Below are 27,542 nucleotides of genomic sequence, written 5' to 3'. Positions count from 1 at the left end.
TATGAAAAGCAGATTAAGAGGGAAGATGATTAGAGCCAAAGTGAGCAGAGGTAAGATTCATTACAAAGTTACTTGTGTTCATTCGAATAATTCATTCATGCAAAGTGTGTTGGGAAACAAAGTGACACTACAAGTACATACCTAGAACTTTGAGTTCCGCACTTCCATAGATAATTCCATAGATATTTTCGGCCAGACATTGGTACATTCCTGCGTCAGACTGATTGACGTTATGTATCGTCAGCATTCCGTTCACCATCTCGACTGTGTTCTATAAAACAATTCACACATAAGAACAGTTGTCATTACCGCTTATCAGTCATGTCTATAATTATTTAAATTTAATTAAGTAAAATATAAAAGTTTTATAAAATGAAAAAAGTCCCTAAATCCGAATATTTCTAGGGTAGAAAACCTCTGAATGGCAGTTTAGAAAGGCCCCATACACGCAAGTTGCCATCTGTGGAGTGACAATACGGCCACATGAACCGCTGCTGAATTATGAATTCAGCTCTGCAGCACATTTTATGTACAGGAAGTCCCCAGGTTACGTACAAGATAGGTTCTGTAGGTTTGTTCTTAAGTTGAATTTGTATGTAAGTCGGAACTGTATATTTTATAATTGTAACACCAGACAGAATTTTTTTTTGGTGACTGTGACAATTGGATTTTAAAAATGTTTGATTCTCATCAGAACCAGGATTAACAATAAAACTTATTTGCAGAAGCCTTTAATAACTGTTATAGCTGTTTATTGCAACCTAAGGCTAAAGTACAGTAAATTACCAACATCCAGAGGTCCATTTGTTCTTAAGTAAGGGGCCGCCTGTATATGTAATACCAGTAACTATAGGGGGAGCCTAAGGTTACAGTCCAATGTAGCTAACATAGCTATGGGTCCAAACAATTCTTCCAAAATAATTCTAAAATATAGAATTTTTTTTCAAATTTTAAATAAGCAAATAAAATAAAAAAAAAAATAAAAAATCAATAAATTTAACATGCGATGTGTAATTCTCTGCAACGCAACATACGGCAAAACGCCTTAAGCTCTGCTTTGATTGTAAATATCAATAGACTTATATTCCACCCGTGGACAATCAGACTGTAAATTCCCTTTAACTTGACGTGTACTTGACATTTACAAGAATTTTTCTGTTTGCTCTTCCTTTTAAATAGGCGCTCGGCTGCCGAGCCTGGAGATAAATCAGAAAACTTCAATGAAGCCCCCGGAGTATAAGATCATCAGTCAGCGAGACACCAGGGAGACGCGGACCCCGCAGATTACTTCCACTAGTCATTATATCTCACTCTATATATATGTTCTATAGAAACCCAGAAATACTAGACTGAAAGGATCACGAGTGTTGTATCTTTAGGATTTTTTTTACAAAGTCGATTAATCAATTATATTAAGTAATTATCTATCTCAAATCAATACAATTTCAAATGGCACAAAAAAAAAACAAACAGAGTAAACAATTTAGAGTGTGGTTGGACTTCGCTGGTGGAGGAAGGAGTTGCCCAAAGCCCCACACTATTCCTTCCAATAAGTAAAGGTGATAAAAAATACATAATTCACCTGTACTGTCCTAGTAATAGAAATGATAGTAAACGTAGAACCTGTGATGGTGACGATAATTGTATCCAGTCCGAATTCCTGTCATTCACCTGAATGATCCAAAGAGGTTTCTGCATCCAAGAAATTGGCACATAGATGAGGTCCTACAAGTGCTGCTCTTTGAATAAGTCAGCAACAAGGCGGAGCAACCCCGGCCGGTGGCTACAACCCGCTAAACAGTTCCATTGGAGTGATGTCACTCAATCTATGGGTCGTCCAAAGGAACACTTCTCCTCAACGCGTTTTGAAGTCGTTACTGGAGAAATTTTACATTTTAAAACTGATCCAAAGTATTTTTTTATGTTGCATAGAGGGAATCCTTCATTTTGGAAGTGAAAACCTATGTTTTTAGTAATGAAAAGTGAACTTTTTTTAAGTGCACCTGCTCAGAGTAGGTGCATTTTTGTGTATTTTTGTGCCTTTTTTTGTGTCTTTTTAGGCGCAAATTTGTGACATCACTCTATCTACGGAACATCCAAAGGAACACTTCTCCTCGACGCGTTTTGAAAGTCCCGACTTTCCTCAGGAATACCTCAGGAATAAGAGGTATGTGTGCCACACCATGACGATCCTCTTTATATAGATTTCGGTAACTGCAATAATTGCTGGAATCCATCGTGAGTGATAACTCATCTGATGCCCTCAACAATACTAAAAGTATGTAGATTTAGATAAATACATTCTTTTATTATTTATTCCATTTTAGTATTGTTGAGGGCATCAGATGAGTTATCACTCACCATGGATTCCAGCAATTATTGCAGTTACCGAAATCTATATAAAGAGGATCGTCATGGTGTGGCACACATACCTCTTATTCCTGAGGTATTCCTGAGGAAAGTCGGGACGTTTTTTCAAAACGCGTCGAGGAGAAGTGTTCCTTTGGATGTTCCGTAGATAGAGTGATGTCACAAATTTGCGCCTAAAAAGACACAAAAAAAAGGCACAAAAATACACAAAAATGCACCTACTCTGAGCAGGTGCACTTAAAAAAAGTTCACTTTTCATTACTAAAAAAATAGGCAACATAAAAAATACTTCGGATCAGTTTTAAAATGTAAAATTTCTCCAGTAACGACTTCATCGTTTTCTATGGGATCATCTCTGTGATTGATTATTGTCTTATTGTACAGATCTGAGAATATTATCAGACTCCATTTCCTGTACATTATAATAAACATTATAACAAAAAAGGCAAATACTACATTTGAGCAAAAATTTTTTTTCTTTTTTTTAAATACCTGTAACTTTTAGTCCCTGCAGTTACATCACACTGGGGCACATTTACTAAGGGTCCAAATCGCATTTTTCCGGCGGGTTTCCCGAATTTTTCCGTTTTGAGCCGAATTCCACTGGGATTTTGGCGCACGCGATCGGATTTCGGTGCAATCGGCGCCGGCTTTCATGCGACAGAAATGGGGGGGCATGGCCGTCGGAAAACCCAACGGATTCGGAAAAACTGCTGAATTTAAAAAACGAATTGTACCAGGAATAGGTTGGTGAACTCCACCGGACATCGGCGCAGCAGCGACACCTGGTGGAAATTGGGTGCACGACCTTATTGAATCGCCGGAAGACCTGAATCCTCGTCGGAGAACGCGCCGCTGGATCGCGACAGGACCGGGTAAGTAAATGACCCCCAATGAGACTGTTTTGTGTAAAAATGAAGCCCTGAATGTTCTGTCACCTTTTTTCAATCTCGTTCCATTATTAGTCTCAAATGAGATTTACTTTGTAGGGTAAAAATTAGAGGCAAATTTGGAGCGAAAATAGGCGCCAATGAATCGGACATGCAACAAATCCAAAGCGCATTTACTAAGGCAGAACTAGAGCCATGATAAATCACAAGCCAAAAAAAGAGAACAAACCAGGCGCAAAAATAGGCGAACCTGAGACCCCCTATGATTAATGTCACCCTAAGAGTTTTTCTTAATTCTTTATGGGGCTTCTTTCTTTCTTCTCTTTCTTTTCTTTATTACTTTCACTTCTTCCTTACACTTTCAGTTTAACTTTCTTTCCTTCTTACTCTTTCTATCTTTCTCTCTCTTTTTCTCTCTCTCTCTCTTTCTTTCCTTCTTTCTTCCTCTCCGAGTGCCCAAAATACAACAAAGACCTCCTTATTTAGCGCAAAGTGCCAACACAGAAATTTAATTTATGATTTATACTCTCTTCTCTGTCACAGTTTTCATTGATACCAGCACCTGAGGACACCAATAAAGCAGAAAATAGTCCCAGGTAGAGCTGTCACTTTAAGATACCTCTGTGCACAGCAAGTCCTGGGCTGCCTGGGACTGCAGGAAGATACCTGGAGTCATCTCTGGTGATGGCCTGGGTGCCCACAGAAAGGGCTCAGAGTGCCACCTCTGGCACCACTGCCATAGGTTAGCCATCACTGACCTAAGGTGTCCTGCGCTGGCACCACCGCAGCCTGTGACATTTCCCACCACATTGACACATGCTCTTCTTTTGTTGGGCTTTGAAACCATCAGAATTTTTTAATTCAACATTTGTAATATTTCAATAATTTAGTGAACTATTAAAATTCTGGCTTAATTTCAATAAAATACAGAACAGTATCACTGCATATTAAACATATCCATTATTAAAGGTCACAAAAAAAAATGTGATAACTGGCACTGTTTTTGGCCATGTTCTCCTTGGATGTGTTTCCATTAAATTCTATCCAAATACAGAAAATTTGTCCCAGTTTGAGGCTTAAATGTCTGGTCTATTGTAACAAAAAAGTATCCGAAATGTAATTAATGGCGCATCCGGCGTTACCTTGGGGAGCAGCGGGAGGCCGTTCTTCAGCCAGCGGTAGATGGGCCGAGGCTTTCCAGATGCCTTACACTCCCAGCGGAGCTGCTCTCCACTGTCTAGCTGCGTGTCATTAATCTTCTCCATCCATTGTGGCTGAGCTGAAAATAAAGGAAAAATAGATATAGAAATAACTAAAAAACTGTAGTGTAGTTTCCGTATAAGTGATGGAACTGGAATTCGTAAAGAGGTGAAAACCAAGATGTGAAGTAATAGGACATCAAAGGGGAAGCAATTCACAAGGACAAGTGCAGAGAAAAACCTACCGTATATACTCGAGTATAAGCCGACCCGAGTATAAGCCGAGGCCCCTAATTTTACCACAAAAAAAATGGGAAAATCTATTGACTCGAGTATAAGCCGGGGGTGGGAAATGCATTGGTCACAGCCTCCCCAGTATATAGCCTGCCAGCCCCTGCCCCAGTGTATATAGCCTGATAGGCCCTGCCCCAGTATATATAACCCCCCCCCCCGTTGTGCAGCACAACAGCAGCTGAAAAACTAGGCTTATACTCGAGTATATAAGGTACTTTACAGAAAGAAAACCAAGAGCCAGATATATCACTCATTATTTTTCTTGTTTTTGTGCCTTTTCATATTGTCGCACTATTTTTGCACCAGTTTTGCACCTAATCACCAAACTAGCTGCACAAAATAACCATGTTTTCCCTTGTTTATCCTTCCAATCCAGATGTTTTGCTGCGCCTCATAATCATTCATCATTGTTCATTTAGGTGCAATTTAGGCGCAAAAACACTCCAGCCTGAAGCTGGTGTCGACTGAGAAACAACACTTAACTCTTGTTCAGAGCAGTGTATCCCCTGTATAGTACAGCAGCAGAGCAGTGTATCCCCTGTATAGTACAGCAGCAGAGCAGTGTATCCCATGTATAGTACAGCAGCAGAGCAGTGTATCCCCTGTATAGTCCAGCAGCAGAGCAGTGTATCACCTGTATAGTCCAGCAGCAGAGCATTGTATCCCCTGTATAGTACAGCAGCAGAGCAGTGTATCCCATGTATAGTACAGCAGCAGAGCAGTGTATCTCCTGTATAGTCCAGCAGCAGAGCAGTGTATCCCCTGTATAGTACAGCAGCAGAGCAGTGTATCCCCTGTATAGTACAGCAGCAGAGCAGTGTATCCCCTGTATAGTACAGCAGCAGAGCAGTGTATCTCCTGTATAGTACAGCAGCAGAGCAGTGTTTCCCCTGTATAGTACAGCAGCAGAGCAGTGTATCCTCTGTATAGTACAGCAGCAGAGCAGTGTATCTCCTGTATAGTACAGCAGCAGAGCAGTGTATCCCCTGTATAGTACAGCAGCAGAGCAGTGTATCCCCTGTATAGTACAGCAGCAGAGCAGTGTATCCCCTGTATAGTCCAGTAGCAGAGCAGTGTATCCTCTGTATAGTCCAGTAGCAGAGCAGTGTATCCCCTGTATAGTACAGCAGCAGATCAGTATATCCCCTGTATAGTACAGCAGCAGAGCAGTGTATCCCCTGTATAGTACAGCAGCAGAGCAGTGTATCCCCTGTATAGTCCAGTAGCAGAGCAGTGTATCCCCTGTATAGTCCAGTAGCAGAGCAGTGTTTCCCCTGTATAGTACAGCAGCAGAGCAGTGTATCCCCTGTATAGTACAGCAGCAGAGCTCAGCCAGTGTTTACACTAAATGCAGCCTTTGTTTACAGTTCAGGACCTTTGTTTTACAAATAGTCTGCAGCTCAGAGCAGGAGAGAGAAGTATGTGGAAGTGATAGGAAATTCTGTCTCTTCTTAGTGAGCTGGCTCATTAGGCTCCTCTCACTAAAAAGAGCCGACACTTCTGGCCCCTGAATGGTTCCCTATTAAAAATATAATAGGGAGCGTCAAGCCAGTCAATCACCCCACACCACTCCACTTTTAACCCCACTGTATCAGGTTAAAGGGGGTGTGATGAGCCAGTTAGGGGCGGGGTTAAGTGAGCCATCCTCTTAGAGCCGGTTCGTTCGCGAACGACACATCACTAGTGTGTGGGGGAGAGACACTACAGAGAAGTGACTGGTGTAGCAGGATAGAAGAGAAGTTTGTAGGATTTTGCAGAGAGGACAGAGAAGTGTCCCCCATGTAGCAGGATGACCACACTGGTGTATGAGGGGGATACTGGCCAGAATTACAGGGGTGCAGCAGGAGATCAGCACTGGGGGATCCCCTCCAGGAGAAGCCCCTGCTGAGGAGGTCACTGGGTGCTGGGTGTCACACACCTGGGTGCTGCTGTGAGGGTTATTATTATGCTTGGGTGCGGGAGAGAAGCAGAGAGGAGCTTGTAGGAGGATCACATGTAAGAGCCCGAATCTAACATTGCGCCTATATTGTGATCACTAAGAGGCAGGAACTCAACTCATCACAGATGGATGTAGCTTGTGATAATTCTGGTGCAACAACTAGACTTGAGCGCAGAACAGTGATACTGTAGATACTGTAAATACTGTAGATAAATAGATAGATATGAGATAGATAGATAGACTGATGGATATGCAATAAATGCAGTAGATGTCCTAGTTAGATAGATCTCACATATAGCTAACTATTATCTGTATCTAAAATATGTAACAATCTAGCTCTCAATCTAAAAACATTTGTCCATGGGAACCAACCCGACTTATTCATGCATCACATACAGCCAGTATTTTAGCTGTTCATTATGTATATATAGATATACCATATACATAGATAATCAGCAGTAATTCTATGGTCACAATGGGGCCAGCAGAAGCAAATACTAAATTGAAGTAAGTTCTGCACAGAGGAGATGTATGTGGAAAGATGCAGGAATTTATTATAGAAGAGACCCTGGCATGGTGTCCTTCACTCACCGACGTGACCCCCTGGTTATTTGCAGTCCATCACCTGCTCCAGATGCGCTGCCATGCATTCATCATAGCAGCTATAAAGGAGTCACTTTCTAAATCCCCGGCCAAGCCGGGCTCTTGTTTTATGTTCACAGTCTTACAAGATCTACAAGGAGCTTTATTCCGCAGAGTGTTGTTCTTCATTTAAAGGTCTTGTGAAGAAGGATGAGGTTGTGGTTTCAATATATCCTTTGGTATTTAAATGTATGGTTAGTTAAGAAAATCCTGCTTCTAAGTGCTGCCACACTGTAACAAAATGCTACCGGGTTATGGTCAGGGGCGGATTAAGACTACCGGAGGCCATGGGCTGCAAGAATATTATGGTTCTAGAATAATTCTCGAGGAATGGTGGATGCGTCCCTTCTGTCTGCTTCAATATGCAGTTTCAGTAGCTTTGGAGTACCTTCAGAGGTCCTGAAATGGCTATTGTGCATATGTCTTACCATCAGGAACAGATGTACAATGATTTCCTGGGTGAAGGTCCTCAGGTCTTCTGAGTATAAAATTTGATTTGTGGTTTGGGTGGCCATAGGCCCCCTAAAAGGCTTGGGGCCCCGGCTGCTGCCTATATTATAATCCACTACTAGTTATGGTGGATGGGAGTCTATACTTCTATAGAGAATGAAAGCATCAGCAAAAAATCATGAAAAATTAGTCTGTTACATGGCCCAGAGATCACAAAGGCACAATCAGTTTTAAGCCAAATCCATCCACATTTCCAATCTGTTCAATATAAACCATAATATGTGTTACAACTCATGAATAGCCTCTCTTGTCTGCACACTGCAGTGCTTTCTTCCCACTGCCCTGCATTACAAGACTAGCTCAGACACAGGCACTTCCTGCCAGGAAACAGCAGTATGCAGAGGCTTACTCTACTAGCTACAGGCAAGTTAAGCAGGGTTGACTGTGTGTTTTATTGATTAGACGTGGGAGCAGAGTTGAGAATGTCATTGTGTCTTGTATCCATCTCATGGATCTCATCATCTCTGATCTGTCTCATCTCTCTTTCTATGTGTCAATTACTAGTGGATGTTCAGAAGCTAAATTAAAGTGTAGGTAAACCCTGCACCCTGATAATCTAAGCACATTGTCAGCACACAGCATCTCATAGCACAGAGGAAGTGTCTGCTTAGAGAGTCCCTGCCCACACTCTGGAATCTTACATTGACCATCACTGAGTGATAGGAGCTAAAATAGCAATAAAGCTGAGTTAAATTGTAAAGTGAGTGGGTTAAAATGATCTTTATTGTGTAAACATCACTAGGGGATTAAAATTTGAGAACTTTTTTAAATGGGCAAACCCCTTTAAGGGGATAATGTCGATAGTGGAACCCCTTTAAATGTGACCCTGTAGGACTCTGCTGCTTGTAATGTTTCGTACTGATTGTTCCATGTTCTAATTTCATTCCCTCGATACGGTAGCGGCTGAACTTTGCTATGTACTTCCAGTAATTAGAAACAGCTGCAACAATGTCATCTCGCTTATTATTATTCACTCGGATATAAAGTACAGCGCGCGGCTAATAAAATATTGTTTTCCGGGCTCCTCTGTGATGAATGTCATAACAGTGCAGCATTGTTTCATCCAGTCACTAGGCAATCATGTGGCTCCATGTGCTGAAGGCCACGTCTTTTGTATCATATTTTCTATAGGTAAACCGAAAATATCAAGTACAATAGAGATCAAGGCTTTCTAAGAGCACAGATATTTTTCCAGAAAAATACAATGAATTTGTTGATAAATTCTTTGAAGCAGACATTTTTTTTTGGGTGACTATCAAGGACAAGCTGCCACGTGTGTACATGAGTACTAACACTATTAGGCCATTATTTGACTCATAATCAACAATGTTTCTCCAGTTTTCCCCTCTACAGGCTCCACTCCGTAAAGTGGAGATAACGCTCTGAACTCCCACTTTCTCACACGTGGCATAGAGCAGGGGCATAACAATTACAGTTTCAGGGGGTGCAACCGCAACCTGGGATGGAGGGGACCGGGATATGGTGCTACGATTATATCACATAGCACCACATACAGTGTGCACAGGCAAAACACACAGGCGTGTCTCTACATGTGCTGCTGCTGGTGGCCGGGGGAGTAAAGGAAGCCCCAGTGATCACAAGAGTGTGGGAGGTAAGTACTGAGTCTATTATTATTTTTTAATATGGAGCCTGCAGAACATTTCATTGTTGAGGGGAGGCTGCTACTGAAAATTGAACTGGTGAGGGGAGGCTGCTGCATGAGGGAAGACTGTTACATATTTTATGAATGAGGGGAGCCTGCTGAACATTTAATTAGCGAGGGGAAGCTCCTGGACATTTAAATTGGTGAGGGGAAGCTGCTGTATATTTTGTGAATGAGGGGAGCCTACTTGACATTTAATTAGTGAGGGGAGGCTGCTGTATATTTTGTGAATGAGGGGAGCCTACTTGACATTTAATTAGAAAGGGGAGGCTGCTGTATATTTTATGAATAAGGGAAGTCTGCTTGACATTTAATTAGTGAGGGGAGGCTGCTGTATATTTTATGAATAAGGGGAGTCTGCTTGACATTTAATTAGTGAGGAGAGGCTGCTGTATATTTTATGAATAAGGAGAGTCTGCTTGATATTCAATTAGTGAGGGAAGGCTGCTGGATATTTCATGAATGAGGGGAGTCTGCTGGACATTTCATGAATAAGGGGAGACTGCTACACGTTTCATGAATGATGGGAGTCTGCTGAACATTTCAGGAATGAAGGGAGACAGCTAGATGTTTAATAAATGAGAGGCGGCTGCTGGATAGTATATTAATAAGGGGGGCTGTTGCTGGACCATATATACATGGTATATATATGTACGCTGCTGTATAAATGTCTGTGTTACATACGTGTGTGTTCTCAAGTGGAATGTGTAATGGAGGAGACAGCAACAGTTTAGGTATATGAATCCCTGATTCAAAGTCCACACTATAACCCACTGGTGTCTTATTAGGCCACTGGCATGGAGGATATAATATGGAAATCCAGGGCAGTATGTGACTACAAGTCTTAGGGTGAGATAAAAGACTTACTATGATCTGCAGTATTATCTTTGATTGTGAATTTGACAGTGTAACAGGCAGCTTGTTAGTTTCACACTGTGCCACCAGATCAGCTTCGACTTGGGCTAATCCCAATAGAGTTACTCTAGTGACCCTGACATTTTTTATTTTTCTATATCCACACAGGGATACTCAGGGCACCTCAGGAATCCCAGAGTTGAATACAATTGTAGATTTCCATTTTCGAGCAACAAACCATCAGCTCTCTCCTAACCCAGTGAAATTCCCTATATTATTATGCGGTTACTATAAGTAGTAGTCTACATGCTATACATAGCAGGGTGCTACATGCACCTGAAGGGGCTATTTACTATGAGGGGCAAGTAAGGGGATCATATAGTGAAAGAATTATGCTGTGTCAGAGATATTGAGGGCGTTATATAGTTTAGTAAGCCCACTGAGGGCTAAGAAGGAGATACTATAGAACATTATTATTGTTGATGTATAAAAGAATGAGAAAGATGGGACAACGCTGCAATCTTAACACCACCCCTTTAATTCTAGATCTTTCCAATAGTCAAAAGTCAGTTTTCAATTTTGTCCTTTATGCCACATGTTGGTCAAAAATATAATTTTTTTTCAATTTCACACCACAGTCAGCCTCCTTTTACAAACACTTACTGTATACATGTAATTGATCTCGGAAGGCATTCTTTCCCCTGGAGTTTTCTGCTTTACATTCGTACGTTCCGGCATCTTCCAGCTGAACATTCGGAATCTCCAGAACTGCTTGTGATTTCCTTAGCCGCGCTTTGCTAGGAATAAACCCGTTGACCTTTCTCCATGAGATAGTAGGAACGGGGCTGAAAGAGACAAAAAAAGACAGCGGTGACGAGACGTGTTGGTGTTCTTCCCGCTCCCTGCTAATGTAAGCATTTTACGGATAAAGTGTGATCACCACTACGGCTGCTGCGTCACTTGATATATTGCCCGGTCCCAGAGGGAAACCTAAGGTGGTAATAAGAAGTTACGGCTTTTAGTGTTACTTCATCATAGTCTGCAGATAATGAATATTGTATAGGTAACTGATAATTTAACCGGCTGATTTCTCCGGTAGTCACAAGTAACTAATGACTATGCCTATGCTCCTGGAATGGAAAATGCGACGGTTCGCCATCCCAGTACACGGCCCGTATTATAGAGGTCATTTAAAATCTTTATCGTGATTCCGGGTGACAAGGTCGGAATGAATTTTTTTTTGTTTTGTGTCGATATTTAGTTTATTAGAAGTGTCTTAATACTTTAGTGCGTTGTAGTAGGTTCAGGGACTCATTTATCCTACGGCTATAAAGGTATCAGTATCAGTACATTTTCTGAATAATGGTCAAATTACCATTTAAAGGGGTAGGTTTAGTTTTGTTTCATGATAGGGCAACAAAATACTTACCTCTTTTGGCTGTCCTGTCCTTCAGAACTTTGGTTCCTCCCAGACAGGAAGTGATGACATCACCTATATTGCACACATGAGCCAATCAGTGAAGGGGAAAGGATTGGCTGTGATGTCATGTGCAATGAGGACAGATTGGCTGTGATCATTTTTGGTGCAATGAGGACAGAGATCTTGTGTGGAAGTAATGTGACTCTTTGGTGCACTACTCAAAAGCGACCCCTAGTTACAGACAGACCTCTCTAGCTACTGTGACCTCTGGTGAAGCTCTCTGGGTGTTGTGTCGAAGCTTTATTGATAATACTTGTTCCCATGACAGCAAAAAAGTTTGAAAATTAATTTGTCCCAGGTGCAAATTTTTTTTTTCTGGAGTTACAATAAAAAAATATACAATTGAACTTAAGAACAAACCTGAAGAACCTGCCCCAATATGTCCTCAACCAGAGGAGGGCTAGGAGTCTAGTGGGGTAAAACCTTGTGACAGGTTCTCTTTAAACATGAAAATGGAACCTTAAAAAATTGAGCTCATCCAACAAAAACCAAGCAATCACATAGCTATTCTAATGGAGGAATAGAAAAACAATAAAGGTAAGCGAAGAAAATTGTTTAGGGCCATAAGGAATTAAAAAAATATTGTCTGGACAATGATTGGGGAGATGGAAGAGCCCCTTTAAGATGAAATGGGGGCTTTTATTTTGTAGAATAAAGTTGTTTTTAGGATTTCAGGGTTTATTTCTTTGGTTGCTGAATATAACGGTAACATGAGGGAGAGTTACCAGTGATTGTGATCCCCTCAGGAATGTGTTTACTACATTCTTGAGGTGTCTGGAGTCTAGCGATGAATTGTCTAGATATATTCTGCGGAAAGTAGTCGTAAACACCGTGGCCAAAGGCTTTATATAGTGTGAAGGCCGTAGAAAACTTTGCTGATTCAAACGGAGGGGAATCAATAATGCATAGAAAGAAGAGAGATGATATTTTAAGTGAAACGCATTAACTTTTACCTTTACAATGCGAGGCTCCGCGCCGTACGGAATGATAATGTGAGGGTTTTATCTCCGTTTTTTTTTTTATACATCGCTTCTCTTAGAGTTCAAAAGGGCAGATTTTATATACGTTAAAGGAGTTCAAGGAGGAGACATCTGTGGCCAAACCCAAACTACACGTTGTATTCAGATTTATGTTTATATCATATACTATCTATACATTTACTATTTACACATGTAGATAGTCCGCTCAAGTAGTCTACTGTGTGTCAATGAGGAGTTTTCACGCACTATAGTCGAGGTATAGCTCTATCTGTTTGAGTTCCTGCCTCTTATTAATCACTTGTGAGTCTCAGGATGATTGTACAAATGCACTTTACTTTAGGCGCAGTTTAGGTGAATCGGGCTCTTACATGTGATCCTCCTACAAGCTCCTATCTGCTTCTTTCCCACACCCAAGCATGAGAATGACCCTCACAGAAGCACCCAGCTGTGTGACACCCTATGCCCTCCTCAGGAGTGGCTTCTCCTGGAGGGGGTCCTCCGATTCCGATCTCCTGTGTTTGTGGCCAGTATTCCTTCTCAGACATTACTACACTGAGGCACTTCTCTGTCTTGTCTGCAAGCTCTCACACACTTCTTATCTCTCTTGCTACTCGGAGATGCTTCTATGTCCTGTCTGCAGCTCCCACTCACTTCTTTTCTATCCTGCTACACAGAGACACTTCTCTGTCCTGTCTGCAAGCTTTCACACACTTCTTATCTATACTGCAACACATGGACACTTCTCTGTCCTGTCTGCAGCTCCCACTCACTTCTTTTCTATCCTGCTACACGGAGACACTTCTCTGTCCTGTCTGAAACCTCCCACACACTTCTCTTCTATCCTGCGACACATGGTCACTTCTCTGTACTGTCTCTCCAAAACTCACTTCTCTTCTCTCCTGCTCTGTGCTGCTGCTTTTGCAGATTATTTGTAAATAGAAGCTCATGAACTATAAACAGAGGCTGCATATAGTGTCTGCTGAGCTCTGCTTCTAGGGTTGCTTCTCAGTCTACACCCTCTTCAGACTAGTTTGGTGTTAGGTTACGTGCAAAACTGGCGCAAAATGACAGTGACAAAATGAAAAGTTGCTAAAGCAAGAAAAAAAAGAAGTGATACATCTGGCCATTTATCCCTAAGAAATCTAGCCCCTATTATCTATCTATCTATCTATCTATCTATCTATCGATCTATCTATCTATCTATCTATCTATCTATCTCATGTCTTTCTATCTCTCCTTTCTATGATCCATCTATCTAATGCCCTACTATCACTTCTATCTACCTATCTCATATCTAAAATATTTCTGTCTCATAAATTTATATCAATCTATTATCTAGCCATCTATCTTACATCTATATATTCATGTCTTTCAAATTCTCCTCTCTCTCTATCTAACTCTTTATCTATCATCTATCTATCTATCTATCTCATATCTATCTATCTATCTATCTCATATCTATCTATCTATCTATCTATCTATCTATCTCTAGCTCACTCTCAAACAGTATAAAGAACAATAGCAGTGAGTCAGTAGTTAGATGTAACATATTGGAGGGAGGATACTCTATGCCTGAGCTCACAGCCTAAAGTAACAGAAGGAACAGACAGTAAATCATTCCGTGTTATCACTGTGTCCCCTTATACATGTGGCATTTTTGCAGGTTTCTTGCATCCCGCAGCAGTGTTATTAAAGTCTTTGTTACTTCAGTTATACGGGGTGAGGTGTTTTGGCGCATGAAATCTCTCTCCCCACTGAGCACATTATTTACAGTCCTCCATGTGCTGCCGGTCTGTGGGTGGGAGGACTCCATCCAGCAGACAATCAGTACAAAGGCGCCAATGATTGGCTGGCAGGAAATAAGACGATCGGTAGGGGCTCAATTCAAGGAGATTTATTCAGGAGACAACAAAGTCTATTAAGAACAGCAACAACAAAAAATGAGTCAATTTCCAGAATTTTTTCCCCCTCTCTACAAAGGCCCGTGTAATCTTTAAAGTTATTTTGCAGTCTTAATTGGGAGAGGGTCTCTTTGTTTATTCGGCTGAATAGGCGTCTGAAGCTTGCGGCATCTCGCTTCATAGACAATGGTAGGTAGGGAACGCGGAGTATGACAACTGTGAGGCTGATTACATGAAAAATTGCTCATATTCTGGGGTGATTGTCATTGCATATTTAAGTGCTGGGAAAATAGAAGTCATGACAGACTTCATTGACAACTAAAGTGAGATAGCAAATAGTGTTATCCAATGTCTGGGGTAAAAAAGTGGATTTGGAAAAAAAAAAAATAGCCAGGCAACACTGTCACCATCATCAACACTGTCACCATCATCAACACTGTCACCATCATCAACACTGTCACCATCATCAACACCGTCACCATCATCAACACCGTCACCATCATCAACACTGTCACCATCATCAACACCGTCACCATCATCAACACCGTCACCATCATCAACACTGTGACCATCATCAACACTGTCACCATCATCAACACTGTGACCATCATCAACACCGTCACCATCATCAACACCGTCACCATCATCAACACCGTCACCATCATCAACACTGTCACAATCATCAACATTGTCACCATCATCAACACCGTCACCATCATCAACACCGTCACCATCATCAACACTGTCACCATCATCAACACTGTCACCATCATCAATACTGTCACCATCATCAACACCGTCACCATCATCAACACTGTCACAATCATCAACACTGTCACCATCATCAACACCATCACCATCATCAACACCGTCACAATCATCAACACTGTCATCATCATCAACACCACGACCATCATCATCACCGTCACCATCATCAACACCGTCACCATCATCAACACTGTCACCATCATCAACACCGTCACAATCATCAACACTGTGACCATCATCAACACTGTCACCATCATCAACACTGTCACCATCATCAACACCGTCACCATCATCAACACCATCACCATCATCAACACCGTCACAATCATCAACACTGTCATCATCATCAACACCACGACCATCATCATCACCGTCACCGTCACCATCATCAACACCGTCACCATCATCAACACTGTCACCATCATCTACACCGTCACAATCATCAACACTGTCATCATCATCAACACCACGACCATCATCATCACCGTCACCATCATCAACACCGTCACAATCATCAACACTGTGACCATCATCAACACTGTCACCATCATCAACACTGTCACCATCATCAACACCGTCACCATCATCAACACTGTCACCATCATCAACACTGTCACCATCATCAACACCATCACCATCATCAACACTGTCACAATCATCAACACTGTCATCATCATCAACACCACGACCATCATCATCACCGTCACCATCATCAACACCGTCACCATCATCAACACTTTCACCATCATCAACACCATCACAATCATCAACACTGTCACCATCATCAACACTGTCACCATCATCATCATCATCACCGTCAGCACCATCAACACTATCAGCACCATGAATACTATCAGCACCATCAATACTATCAGCACAATGAATGCTATCAGCACCACCGACACCATCAGCACCATCAATACAATCAGCACCATAAACACTATCAGCACCATAAACACCATCAGCGCCATCAACACCATCAGCGCCATCAACACCATCAGCGCCATCAATACTATCAGCGCCATCAATACTATCAGCACCATAAACACCATCAGCACCATCAATACTATCCGCACCATCAATACTATCAGCGCCATCAATACTATCAGCACCATCAATACTATCAGCACCATCAATATTATCAGCACCATGAACACCATTAGCACCATCAGCACCATAAGCGACATTAGCACTATCAACACCATCAGTGACATTATTCCCATCAGCACCATCAACACCATTAGTACAATCAGCACCATTAGCACTATCAACAATATCAGTACCATCAACACCGTCAACACCATCAGCGCCATCAAAACCATTAGTACCATTAGCCCCATCAACATTACTGGTATCATCAATGCCATCATCACCATTAGTACAATCAATTCCATCAGCACTAGTGTTAACAGTGGGTGTCTGCTGCATAATGTAGCAGACACCTTCCTTGTATGTAAAGGGACTAGCCTTTTCCATGCACTCTTAATGGCACCATGATGTACTATTCTGTATCGTTAAGGGTGTAAAGTATTTTGGATCTATGGGGGTGCTGGACTTTGGATTGTCGGGGTCTTGGGTATTGGCTCTATTGGGGTGCTAGATGTTAGATCTATGGGGATGCGTTATGCTCAGACAATGGGGGTGCTGGATGTTGGATCTATGGGGTTGCTGGACGTTGGATCTATGGGACTGCTAGATGTTCAATTAAGGGGGTGCGGCCTGTTGGATCAATTGGGGTACTGGATGTTTGATCTATGGGGGTGATGAATGTTGGATCTATGGGGGTACTGCCTATTGGACCCACAATTTAATATTGATTACTTCTTCTACAAATACTTTAATCTTTTGTTTTCTAGTCATTAGTCAATTTAGAAAAAAGTGATATGCGAAGTTTTACATGACAGGCCTTTCATTGTAACCAATAACCTTTCTCATAACCTCATGGGGGGCAGACATTGGCATCAAGAAGACTATGGTTATGCGGAGCTCAGCTGATGAGCCCTCTCCATACAGGATTAGCCTCCACAAAAACAGACTTGTGGTCTGTTGTTATCGGCCCCTGTGTCATCGGTGTGAGGTCCACTTATGCTCAGTTGCTAGCAAGTATAGCCTTCATGCGGTAGGTGTGCACCACCTCAGATAACTTGACTTCTCTCCATCGTGTAATAGGTGTCACTCCACTGATTCTAGAGCAGTTGGAACATTTTCTCTGACCCCCTTCCATTTCTGATCAATAAGTGGTTTTCATTTTAGAACCCAATGGGGCTCATTTACTAAGGGTCCGCGGACCGCATTTTCGTTGGGTTTCCCAACGATTTCCGATTTGTGGTGCATTAAGAAGGGTTTTTTGCCGCACGCGATCGGACTTTAATCCGCCACAAAACGCACGGCCGTCGGACAACCTGATGGATTCCGACTACGTGCGGGATTTATAAATTAAATTGTGCCGCAAGACACGCACTTACAAACACCGGGAAGGGGAAGGTGAACTCTGGCGGACCTCAGCGGGGAAGCGACAGATGCAGGAAATCGGGCGCACAAGCTACGTGAATCGCGTCGGACTTCATCTTCTTCGGACTGTCCGGATAGGGGATCGCGTCAGGACCGGGTCAGTAAATTTGCCCCAATATATTCATACTGTCAAGTGGGTGGCAGCAGGCTGCATCAACTTCAAGAACAACAATTTGATTCCTTAATAGCACAGCACAAACAAAAAAGAATCCTTTAAATGATAAAAAAGCGTAAAATGTCATGGTAAATAGAAGAAACAATTGGTCAGAAGTAGAAATAAATTCCCTGATGTGATTTGTGACTAATGGCCGGGGGACGCAGATAAGAACTTGTTACATGCTCACCAATGGAACGTCATGTTGTTAGGTGATGGAATTACGGAAGATAACCTTTAATTGCTTTACGGGAGACGTCTTTTGTTGCTGGCTATGTATAAAAGCAGGATAACAATGTCTGCCGCTCAGGCTCTTATTAGCGGGACTGGAGGTGGAAACTAGCGGATAATAAAGGGAAAGCAGTGTGAGCACATTCCCTTAATGTCACATCCCGTATCTCATTTTAAAACTCCCTCCAGGTATAGATGTGTTTAGTTGTTGCGCTGCGGATTTGTTATTCTATGTCTGACAACATAAGATCTAAAAAGGTGACATTTTACAATATACATATACTACTCGAGAAGCGAGGACACATGGGTGGCATTGAAGCACAAGGCAATACCATACTCATCGCTCCTGATTGGCTGATACTCTTAGCCAAGTGCCCTCTTTGACCAAAATTCCCATTGATAGGGCCCTTTATAGTGCCTAAACATATTAACTACATAGATGTAGACAAAGAGGCCAGCTCACCCCACCTCGGGACCACTATGAGGCACTGTTGTTCCTGGACGTCTCCCAGTGCACGGAAATCGATCCACCCATAGCCGTCTGGTAACAATGTAAAATATAGTAAGGACCAGCACTTCACGAAGGAGTTTCACGATGGATCTTGCCAAAAATTCCTTTTATTCAAATATGAATATCAAAAGCAAACCAGTGTGGTGTGTATGAAAGATCCTCAAGAGAATTCAAGTTAGTTCAAGCAATAAGCACAAAGTTTATTAAAGACACCATTAAAAACATTTAAAACAGCATGACAAAGTTCATGCCTACAGAGGGAATGGTTATGATGCAACCAAGAAAAACCCTCCACATTACCCCCCTGGGTATAGCAATGCAGACTGTACAAATCATAAACGTTCAGGTGTAAACACGGCCTCTAGGTTAGAGGCACAAATAGCCAATCAATACAAAGCCATATTATGCTAACATCAGAGCCAGATATTACCCAATTGGGACTGCATTCAGGGGGTACGTGGTTGCGAGCCCCACGCGTATCGCCACAGTGTGTGGCTTCCTCAGGGGTGATTAGACAATGGGGTGTCAGGGGTATTTATATAAACCCTAATTCAGTTGTCCGCCAATTGCGGTCCTTCTTACCTGGCTTCCGCCTGTCATTGCGGCGACCGCGAACCTCCCGCGCCGTCACCCGAACCACGCGCATGCGCAGTCACCCCGCTCCTCCTCCTCCAGTACGGGGGACTGCGCACGCGCGGGCCGAGCGACGATCGCGAGAGTAGTGCCGCGATCGCTACATCACAGGTAGGGGTATGGATACGTATCTTGGTATATACAGAAGATATATATATTCAAATATGATGCATATTCCAACACGAGGAGACAATCGGGTTGACGCGTTTCGACGCCAAGTGTCTTACTCAAGACACTTCCTTCGTGAAATGCTGGTCCTTACTATATTTTACTTTATAGTGCCTAGTGCATACCGCCCCTCAGTGCCTAAATCCCATGACCTGTACACGATGAGTACTGATCTACTGACATTATTTCTAGGGAAAGAGGAGTGATTTTTCCTACCTTATACTGAAATATTACTGTACTGCAGTAAATGGAGCATTTGCTACAGATCTGTTAAAATGTGTGACCGGCACACTGTTACAGATCTGCTGCAATGACAGGTCCTGAAAACTTTAAAAGACTCTGTCATGGCAACTGATTCTCATTCCCCAATTATGTCAACCCAACACGGCTGTGACCTTGGGACATCGGCTTTCGACTGTTACCGATGGCTTTGCCAGTGGTAGTCAAAGGATTAACACCTGATTGTGGTGTTACTGGTGGGTGTTTTCTGCAATAGGTACCAAACACCTGGCTTGTATGGAGAGGGCTCAGCCCATGTGTCCTCTCAATACTCCCTCACTATTACTCCCCATACTCCCCTACTATTACTCTCCATACTCCCTCACTATTACTCTCCATACTCCCTTACTATTACTCTCCATACTCCCTTACTATTACTCTCCATACTGCACTACTATTACTCTCCATACTCCCTCACTATTACTCTCCATACTCCCTTACTATTACTCTCCCTACTCCCTTACTATTACTCTCCATACTCCACTACTATTACTCTCCATACTCCCTTACTATTACTCTCCATACTCCCTTACTATTACTCTCCATACTCCACTACTATTACTCTCCATACTCCCTCACTATTACTCTCCATACTCCCTTACTATTACTCTCCATACTCCCTTACTATTACTCTCCATACTACCTTACTATTACTCTCCATACTCCCTTACTAATACTTCACAAGTAATCAAAGTATTTTTACATAGAAATACATAACATATATTTGCATAGCACTACACAATGATCGTAACATTCAGGACATTGTCTATTGTTCTCTAATTTTGAGCTCCAGTGTATATATATATGTATACATCATCTTTTTATTAAAATTGATGAAAGGCATCTCAGAAGCAGGATGAGAATACTGAGAGGCGACTCCTCTTGATACAGAAGGATGGTGACCATTCTTTCCTGTATGGAGAAGCTTTCAGTAAAACTTCATATATACTGTATTTTGTAAGCTACAAACCAACCATCTTATGCTTATCCTTTATGTTCTCTGGGAGATAAGAGAAGACGGGACTGAATGCACTGAATACAGAGCTGAATTTCCGACACCTACTTTATGGTAATCTCACAAGATGGTTGGTTTTAAAGGGAACCTGTCACGAGCCCCCACGCTTGTAAATCACAAAAAGTACCTTATATGTTTGTTTTTAAAGTTGCTGGCTATATAACTTTCCAATGCTGCATGCAATTCTGAAAAATGCACTCATATCCCCGTTAGGCACCCAGTCAGGGGGGTAGGGTTATCGTGGGGTTAACTACGCCTCCTTAGTGTCTCGTTGAAATTCCCGCTAATGCTGACGAGACACTGGCCAGGCTGGGAGTCCATGGGAAGGCAGGGCTTTCTGCGGGTCCATGCAGATTTGAAGGCGTAGTTAACCAACAAGGTGCCCATGATGGAGAGTACCTCCATGACTGCTGGGACGATAACCCCACCCCCCTGACTGTATGCCGTACAAGGATATAAGTGCATTTTTAGGCTGCACGCAGCATTGGAAAGTTATAAAGATGTCGCCAGCAACTTTGAAAATTGACATATAATAATAATAATCTTTATTTATATAGTGCCATTAAATTCTGTAGCGCTTTCCAAATAATTAGGTACTTTTTGTGGTTTACTAGCGTGGGGGCTGGTGACAGGTTCCCTTTAAGTTTGTGAAATCTTGGTAACTACTACAATGACCATGAGAATAACTTTACAAGGGATCTTATCCAGTCATCTTTTCTCGAAGACATTGTGGCACATTTACTTACATTCCCACTCGAGTTCAAAGAAATTGCATTGTCCGACTCCAATGCACTGTGCCGGGATTTACTAAGATGTGTCGCTTTCCCGCTCAGGTCCGACGGAGTTCACCATTTTCCTCCTGGTGTATGTAAGTGCATTGTCTTGCGACACAATTTGAAAGTTAAATCCTGCGCTCATTCCGAATCAGTTGGATCGTCTGATGGCCCGTCCCCGGATTTCTGTCGCATGACAGTCAGCGCAGCTGTGCCAAAATCCGATCGCGTGCAACACAGTCCCACCGCAGACACACCTGTTAAATACCTGTCCAAGCCGTGCAAACCCCGAAAAAGATGAACAGTCCGCCGAAAGTGCGATCTGCGACCGTTAGTAAATGAGCCCCAATGGATCTTGATGTCTGACATATCGGCATCTGCATTATGTGGATATCATATGGACATAATTCCTGAAAAAACTAATTCTGCTTAATATAACAATATAATAAAACTCTACACATTTTGCGGTTCATCTTCCTATTCCTGATTTGTTATAGGCTCCAGCCGAATTCCGGTGTCGGACGATCCATTATTTATAATGTACCATCTTCTCTACAGCGTAAATTCCTTCAGCTGCCAAGATTAATAGAGCAGGTCCCTTCCTTGTCTCTGTCAGTATTCATGATGCTTCCTCCAGAGTCTCTAATATTCCCTCCATTAGCTGCTTTTCTAAATTCCTAATTAACCTTTCCCACCATTTAGTAATCACCTCCTCTAAGCGATGTGGAACTTCTGATCTCTAATTATTCCCATCCTCAGTGATAGCAACTCATCCAATAACAAAGGGTTAAAGTCGTTTTTTTTTGTTTGTGTTAGTAATAAGCCTCAAAAATAGACATTTATGAATTGAGAGGTCAAAGAAGCGCAATGACTCACATAGAATAAAGATATGGAAGGTGAATCTGTCCCTACAGTCCGTGCCCCCATTAAAATTGATAAGGGATCATATAAAAACATGCATCGGCGACTAGGGTATTCATAGCGATGACAAAAAAGCAACCTTTCTCAGGAGCTGCTTGACACTATCAGCCATAACTGGAGGTTCTGCTTGACATGACCACATATCAAAATCTACCCCTCCCCATAATGTTTTCATAGAGTTCAAAAATGTTCAATGAATCACTCAGTGATAAAACTGGATGTCTTCAACCACCACTAGGGGGAGCTCAAAGGATAGAAATTACAACAGTTCAACTTTTTGCATCTAGCGCCCCTAGTGGTGGCTACCTGAAAATTCAGCACTAAACATTCGGAAGCAGTATAGGATCAGACAGAGCCAACTTCTCCCATGGAGGCTAGGGCAACTGCGTGGTGTTCCTACAAGGTCCGCCTCTGTCTTTATCTAAGTTTTTGGAAACTTAACAATTCAATTTTATTGCCTATGTCCCCTTTCCTTCCCATTACTAGCAGTTACCAAATTCCTACACCCCTTCTCCTTCTCTGTAGTTCTCAGTGCAGGACCGGGACCATGCCGATCATGAGTGCTAAATTCTGTCACCTTCATAGGAGGCCAAGAATTTATGTATAAATATATATTACTAATTGAACTTATTACCTTATTGAACAGTGATGAGTGGACCTGAACCACAATGTTAGGGTCCGCTCATAACTAATCAGTAAGGCTTAGTTCACTTATCCAGTGGGTATATTGATATTCTCCTCCAGTTTTATAATAAAAGCCCACATCGAAGGATTAATGAACACCCAATTGTGTCCAAAAGATACATAGAGTTCACTGGCCTTAGAGTATCCAATAGTTTGCTGGACAGAGCTTTATTGTCTGGCATTTTCAACACATAAGACACATTTACTTAGAAAATTGCAGTGTGTACTATGTGCAGGGGGCGCCAGAATCAGGATTTGTGGCGCCCGTTCTTCAGAGAGCACCAATTCTTTTTTGGTGCACCTTTAACATGGGGTGTGCAACACACCACTGCTTGACTTTGCATGTTAAATCTGGCGCACGGTCCGACTGTGCACAGAAACTCCCCCGAAATTTGTCTCGTATGAAGAATAGTGCAGCCACAACACGAAAGGGTGGAGGTCCCTTCTTAAACACCTGTTCAAGCAGTTTGTACAACAAAGAATGTGCAAAGTCCAAAGGCCCTTAGTAAAAGTGCCCCAATCTCTATTGTCCCCTATCATGTGCAGTCTGTTGACCATGCAGTTCGTGCTATCGGTTCTCCTTAATATCCTCCGTAAGATTATACATAAATTGTGTAGAAATTATATATTTATTTCTCACTAAACTTTTAAAATTTTACTAAATCTTAAATCTACAGAAGTTCTTATGATAGAAAGGCGATTGACTGTTCATACGGGGGAATTTGTAGAAGGTTGAGATGAAGGAATATTTTTAGCACCACTGTGGGAATTACCAATCTGCCCCAACAACCACTCCAATCCTTCTGTCATATCTCTAGAGGTCAATTGTATTGTGCATAAAGGAAGAGGCTAATTTCTATCAAATGAATTTGTGAACGTTGGTGATAAATAATTTCTTGAGCAGAAAGGTGTCAATTACAGAAGAGAACAAGGTGCCAAGTATCTAGACGGAGATACGTTATCATTTATTAACACCTCGATGCAGGAGGGAAGGTGGGGGAAGAATTGCTCTTTTCCTTTGGAATCAAACAGAGCGAAATGTTCTGTGTGATCTGAGCTGAAGCTATATTTTCACTCTTGGCTCTTGAGACTTGGAGCATGATGAAATAATTATTAGCCAAGGACTTGAATTTGTAGGAACCTTCGGAAAGATGGACATGTATGCATCCAGCACTTTATTTTACTTACAATGGTTGCTACAGAAGTTACGGTGGTATAACATGACTTTGCTTCTCATATTAATGGTGGATATTACTACACGAGCGATTGTGGCAACTGCTCGGGACTGTGGTCTTGTACATTATACATGAACCACTTACATGGCTTCATTTTTTTTCAAATTGTAAGATACTTTGGAGTTACTGATAGTTTTCAACTATAGTTCCTTCAATCCAACACATAATTTTATATAAAACATATCATATATTCATAAAAATAGACCCTGGTGTTTGTCTCCAAAGTCAACTTCTAATGGATATGTAATAACAGGGCCTTGATGTGTTAGTTGTTCAATGTCTCAGTGCATCAGTTACTCCTCCACCATTGTGGTGAGATCAGGACACGAATGCTGAGGAGAACAGGATTGCATTCCCTATGTAGAGAGTTTGCTTAGGGTTCTTTGGTTGCTTTATACCTGTGTACCTACATGGATCATCTACTTCTAATTAGTCATCTCTTCCAGACAAAAAGGGGCAAATTTACTTACCCGGTCCTGTCGTGATTCCGCAAGCCGGCGCCAATGCGCAAAAACTCAATTGTGTGTGCCAGAATCCCAGAGCAATACGGCGCAAAACGGAAATCCATGAGAAACCCGATGAAAATGCATCCGACTGACCCTTCGTAAAAGAGCCCCATAATTTGTAAAGCTAAGAAAAATCAGCCATCAGATTTGATTCAGATAAAGTAAATTTACACCAAAATGATTAAGAAACTCTTGAATTAACTTTAGACCTGTATCCCATCTAAGTCCCTAGTTAAACTCAGCAGGACCAGGTCCTAGTGTCCCTTTTTGGGATCCAGGAACTCTGACCTAGGCAGGGGTTCCTTCTTTTGCTGGTCTATGGTAGCTTCAGTTTGACACTTCTTGAAATCTGTCCCCCTACCCACTTGAGGTCGAAAAATACAATCAGCATTATCAGGTATGGGTCCCTTTGTTCAGGGTTTTAGGGCTCTTCCCCCCTCTCTACTCTAGAGGTCCACATTTGCACCAAAATGAGTATTAAACTCTAAGATCAATCCCAGGGTTATCTTTAGGTTCTGATCCCATCCTCGTTCAGCAGTACCAGGTCCTACTCTCCTACTGGATAGTAGTAGGTTATAATATGAGCGGTTTGAACTGTAGCCCAAGACCTCTCACATGGTCATCCAAACCACCCATCAAATTTTACACTTAGAATGGTCTTCATGAAATCCTCATATTCTGATCTCAATACACATTTACACAGAAGACATTTCAGGACATTTGAAGGTGCTCCTCAGATTCTGAAACCACAGATTGATTCCAGTGTAATATGTAGGAAGTAAATTCCGGACTTGTAGTGGCTATGAAACGTCCTAATCCATCCCTTGTACTGGATCTCACTCTGGCTCAGCCAAAGGCCCCATCGTTTCTTGGTCTTTGGTAGCTTAATTTTGACACTTCTTTGAAATTGTTGCCTCTGAGGTCACCTGCCAGAGTCAGAGGGATCAAGTATTGGTCACCCCATGTGGAGACCAGGAACTCTTTCCCTCTCTGGAGGGTTTAAACCTTTCTGATGCTATGACAATTTACTTGGGACTAATAACTGAAATTCCATTTTCACCAAAATCCCAAAATTTTCTAAGATTTGCTCTTCATCATGGGGCTTCATTGTCTCCATGTAGTGCCATAGTTACCGCAATACCACTAGAAGCCTCCAAGTACAAAAGTTACTTCTGAACCCCTATTTTTTCCATGTTCAAGCATGAGACCTTAAAGTAGAATTTCCCTTTTTATAGATTGTGTCAAATGGCGACAAGACAAATGGTCCATCAAGTCGTAAAAATCCCGCTAGTTTCCCCCCCGATATAAATAAATATCTAGGCCGCCATGAATCTTCTTTTATATCCAGTTTACTGTGGTTCAGTACCGAAGGAGATGATATAACAATCCGTAATGTTGACAAAGAGCGGCATAAAATGCTTTGTACATTTACAGAACAGATAATGAATGTTTCTGAAAGTAAAGGCATGTAAATAAAAGGCGGGAGTCATAAGGGCGATAACACTTAGTACACATAATGTATTGTACCCAGGAGCCCGGCCAAAAATAATGAAATAAAGAAAGATTACAGCGAGATGACCAGACACAAATTACATCTAACACATACTAATAAACCACTGCAACTCATTTAAAGGAAATGTGTACTCACTTGCCAAGTGCGAAACACTCCATTCTAACCGTCGTTCCCTTAGCTGCATTAAAATTGTACGGAAAGTGGACCTCAATTTTCGGTTCATATTCCCCCATTACACCTGGGAAATATTAAAAAAAAAGTAGGCTTAGATGCAAAATTAATATTACTTCTTTATGTGTTTGGAACTTTTAATGCACACTTACCAGAAAAATGATTGGATGGAGGTGGTGATAAGGCGAATCAGGAAAGTTCTTAAAGGGATTTTATCACAAGTAAAAACATCAGTGTAGGACACTTTAAATGTCAATTCCCCACCCTTATCTGTTACAGGTACAGATAGTACTTTGTCCCTGTCTCTCCCATACAACGTTAAAGACATATATATTATTGCCTCACCTCCGTAGTCTTGTAAGCATGCAGGGGGTCTGTTTACAAAGAATGGAGGAGGAAGGGAACACCAGCTCAGGAACACCAGGTTGTCTCAACTCAACTGGATTACCTTGTAGCATAGGAAAAGTGTAGGGACTCATTTTATAATTCACATGGGCCGCTGACTCATTTCAATATTATAATACAGAGCAACTCAAGGTAGGACCTTTGGTTTGGGGGCAAAATGTGCCTGACAGGTTCCATTCAAATAAAGGTACCGATAGCACTGCTTCTCTTAGGTAGTCATATCAATGACAGGGACACAGATAGTACAGCCTCCTTGTCTCTCCTGTGTGATCATTTAGATATAGATAGCATTGCTGCACTCTGCAAATCATGTCAATGATGGAAACAATGATAGTACTGCC

At 41.9% G+C, this 27,542-nt stretch overlaps 1 protein-coding gene across 2 annotated transcripts in view; it reads right to left on the bottom strand.

The window, feature by feature from the left end:
• CNTN5 (contactin 5) overlaps window positions 1–27,542 on the bottom strand; it is an 860,183-nt gene that overhangs the window by 160,718 nt on the left and 671,923 nt on the right. For both annotated transcript variants that reach the window (XM_072134178.1, XM_072134179.1), the window contains 4 exons: window positions 26,761–26,863; window positions 11,026–11,207; window positions 4,403–4,539; window positions 142–271 (listed from right to left, as the gene is read on the bottom strand). In XM_072134178.1, the coding sequence (XP_071990279.1) occupies window positions 142–271; window positions 4,403–4,539; window positions 11,026–11,207; window positions 26,761–26,863 (552 nt within the window). The remainder of the gene's footprint in view (window positions 1–141; window positions 272–4,402; window positions 4,540–11,025; window positions 11,208–26,760; window positions 26,864–27,542) is intronic.

Source organism: Engystomops pustulosus, chromosome 2 (genome assembly GCF_040894005.1).
Source record: "Engystomops pustulosus chromosome 2, aEngPut4.maternal, whole genome shotgun sequence".
In the NCBI taxonomy this organism is placed as follows: Eukaryota; Metazoa; Chordata; class Amphibia; order Anura; family Leptodactylidae; genus Engystomops; species Engystomops pustulosus.
The sequence above is the reverse complement of the archived record's forward strand: the minus strand, read 5'-3'. Positions and strand labels throughout refer to the sequence as shown.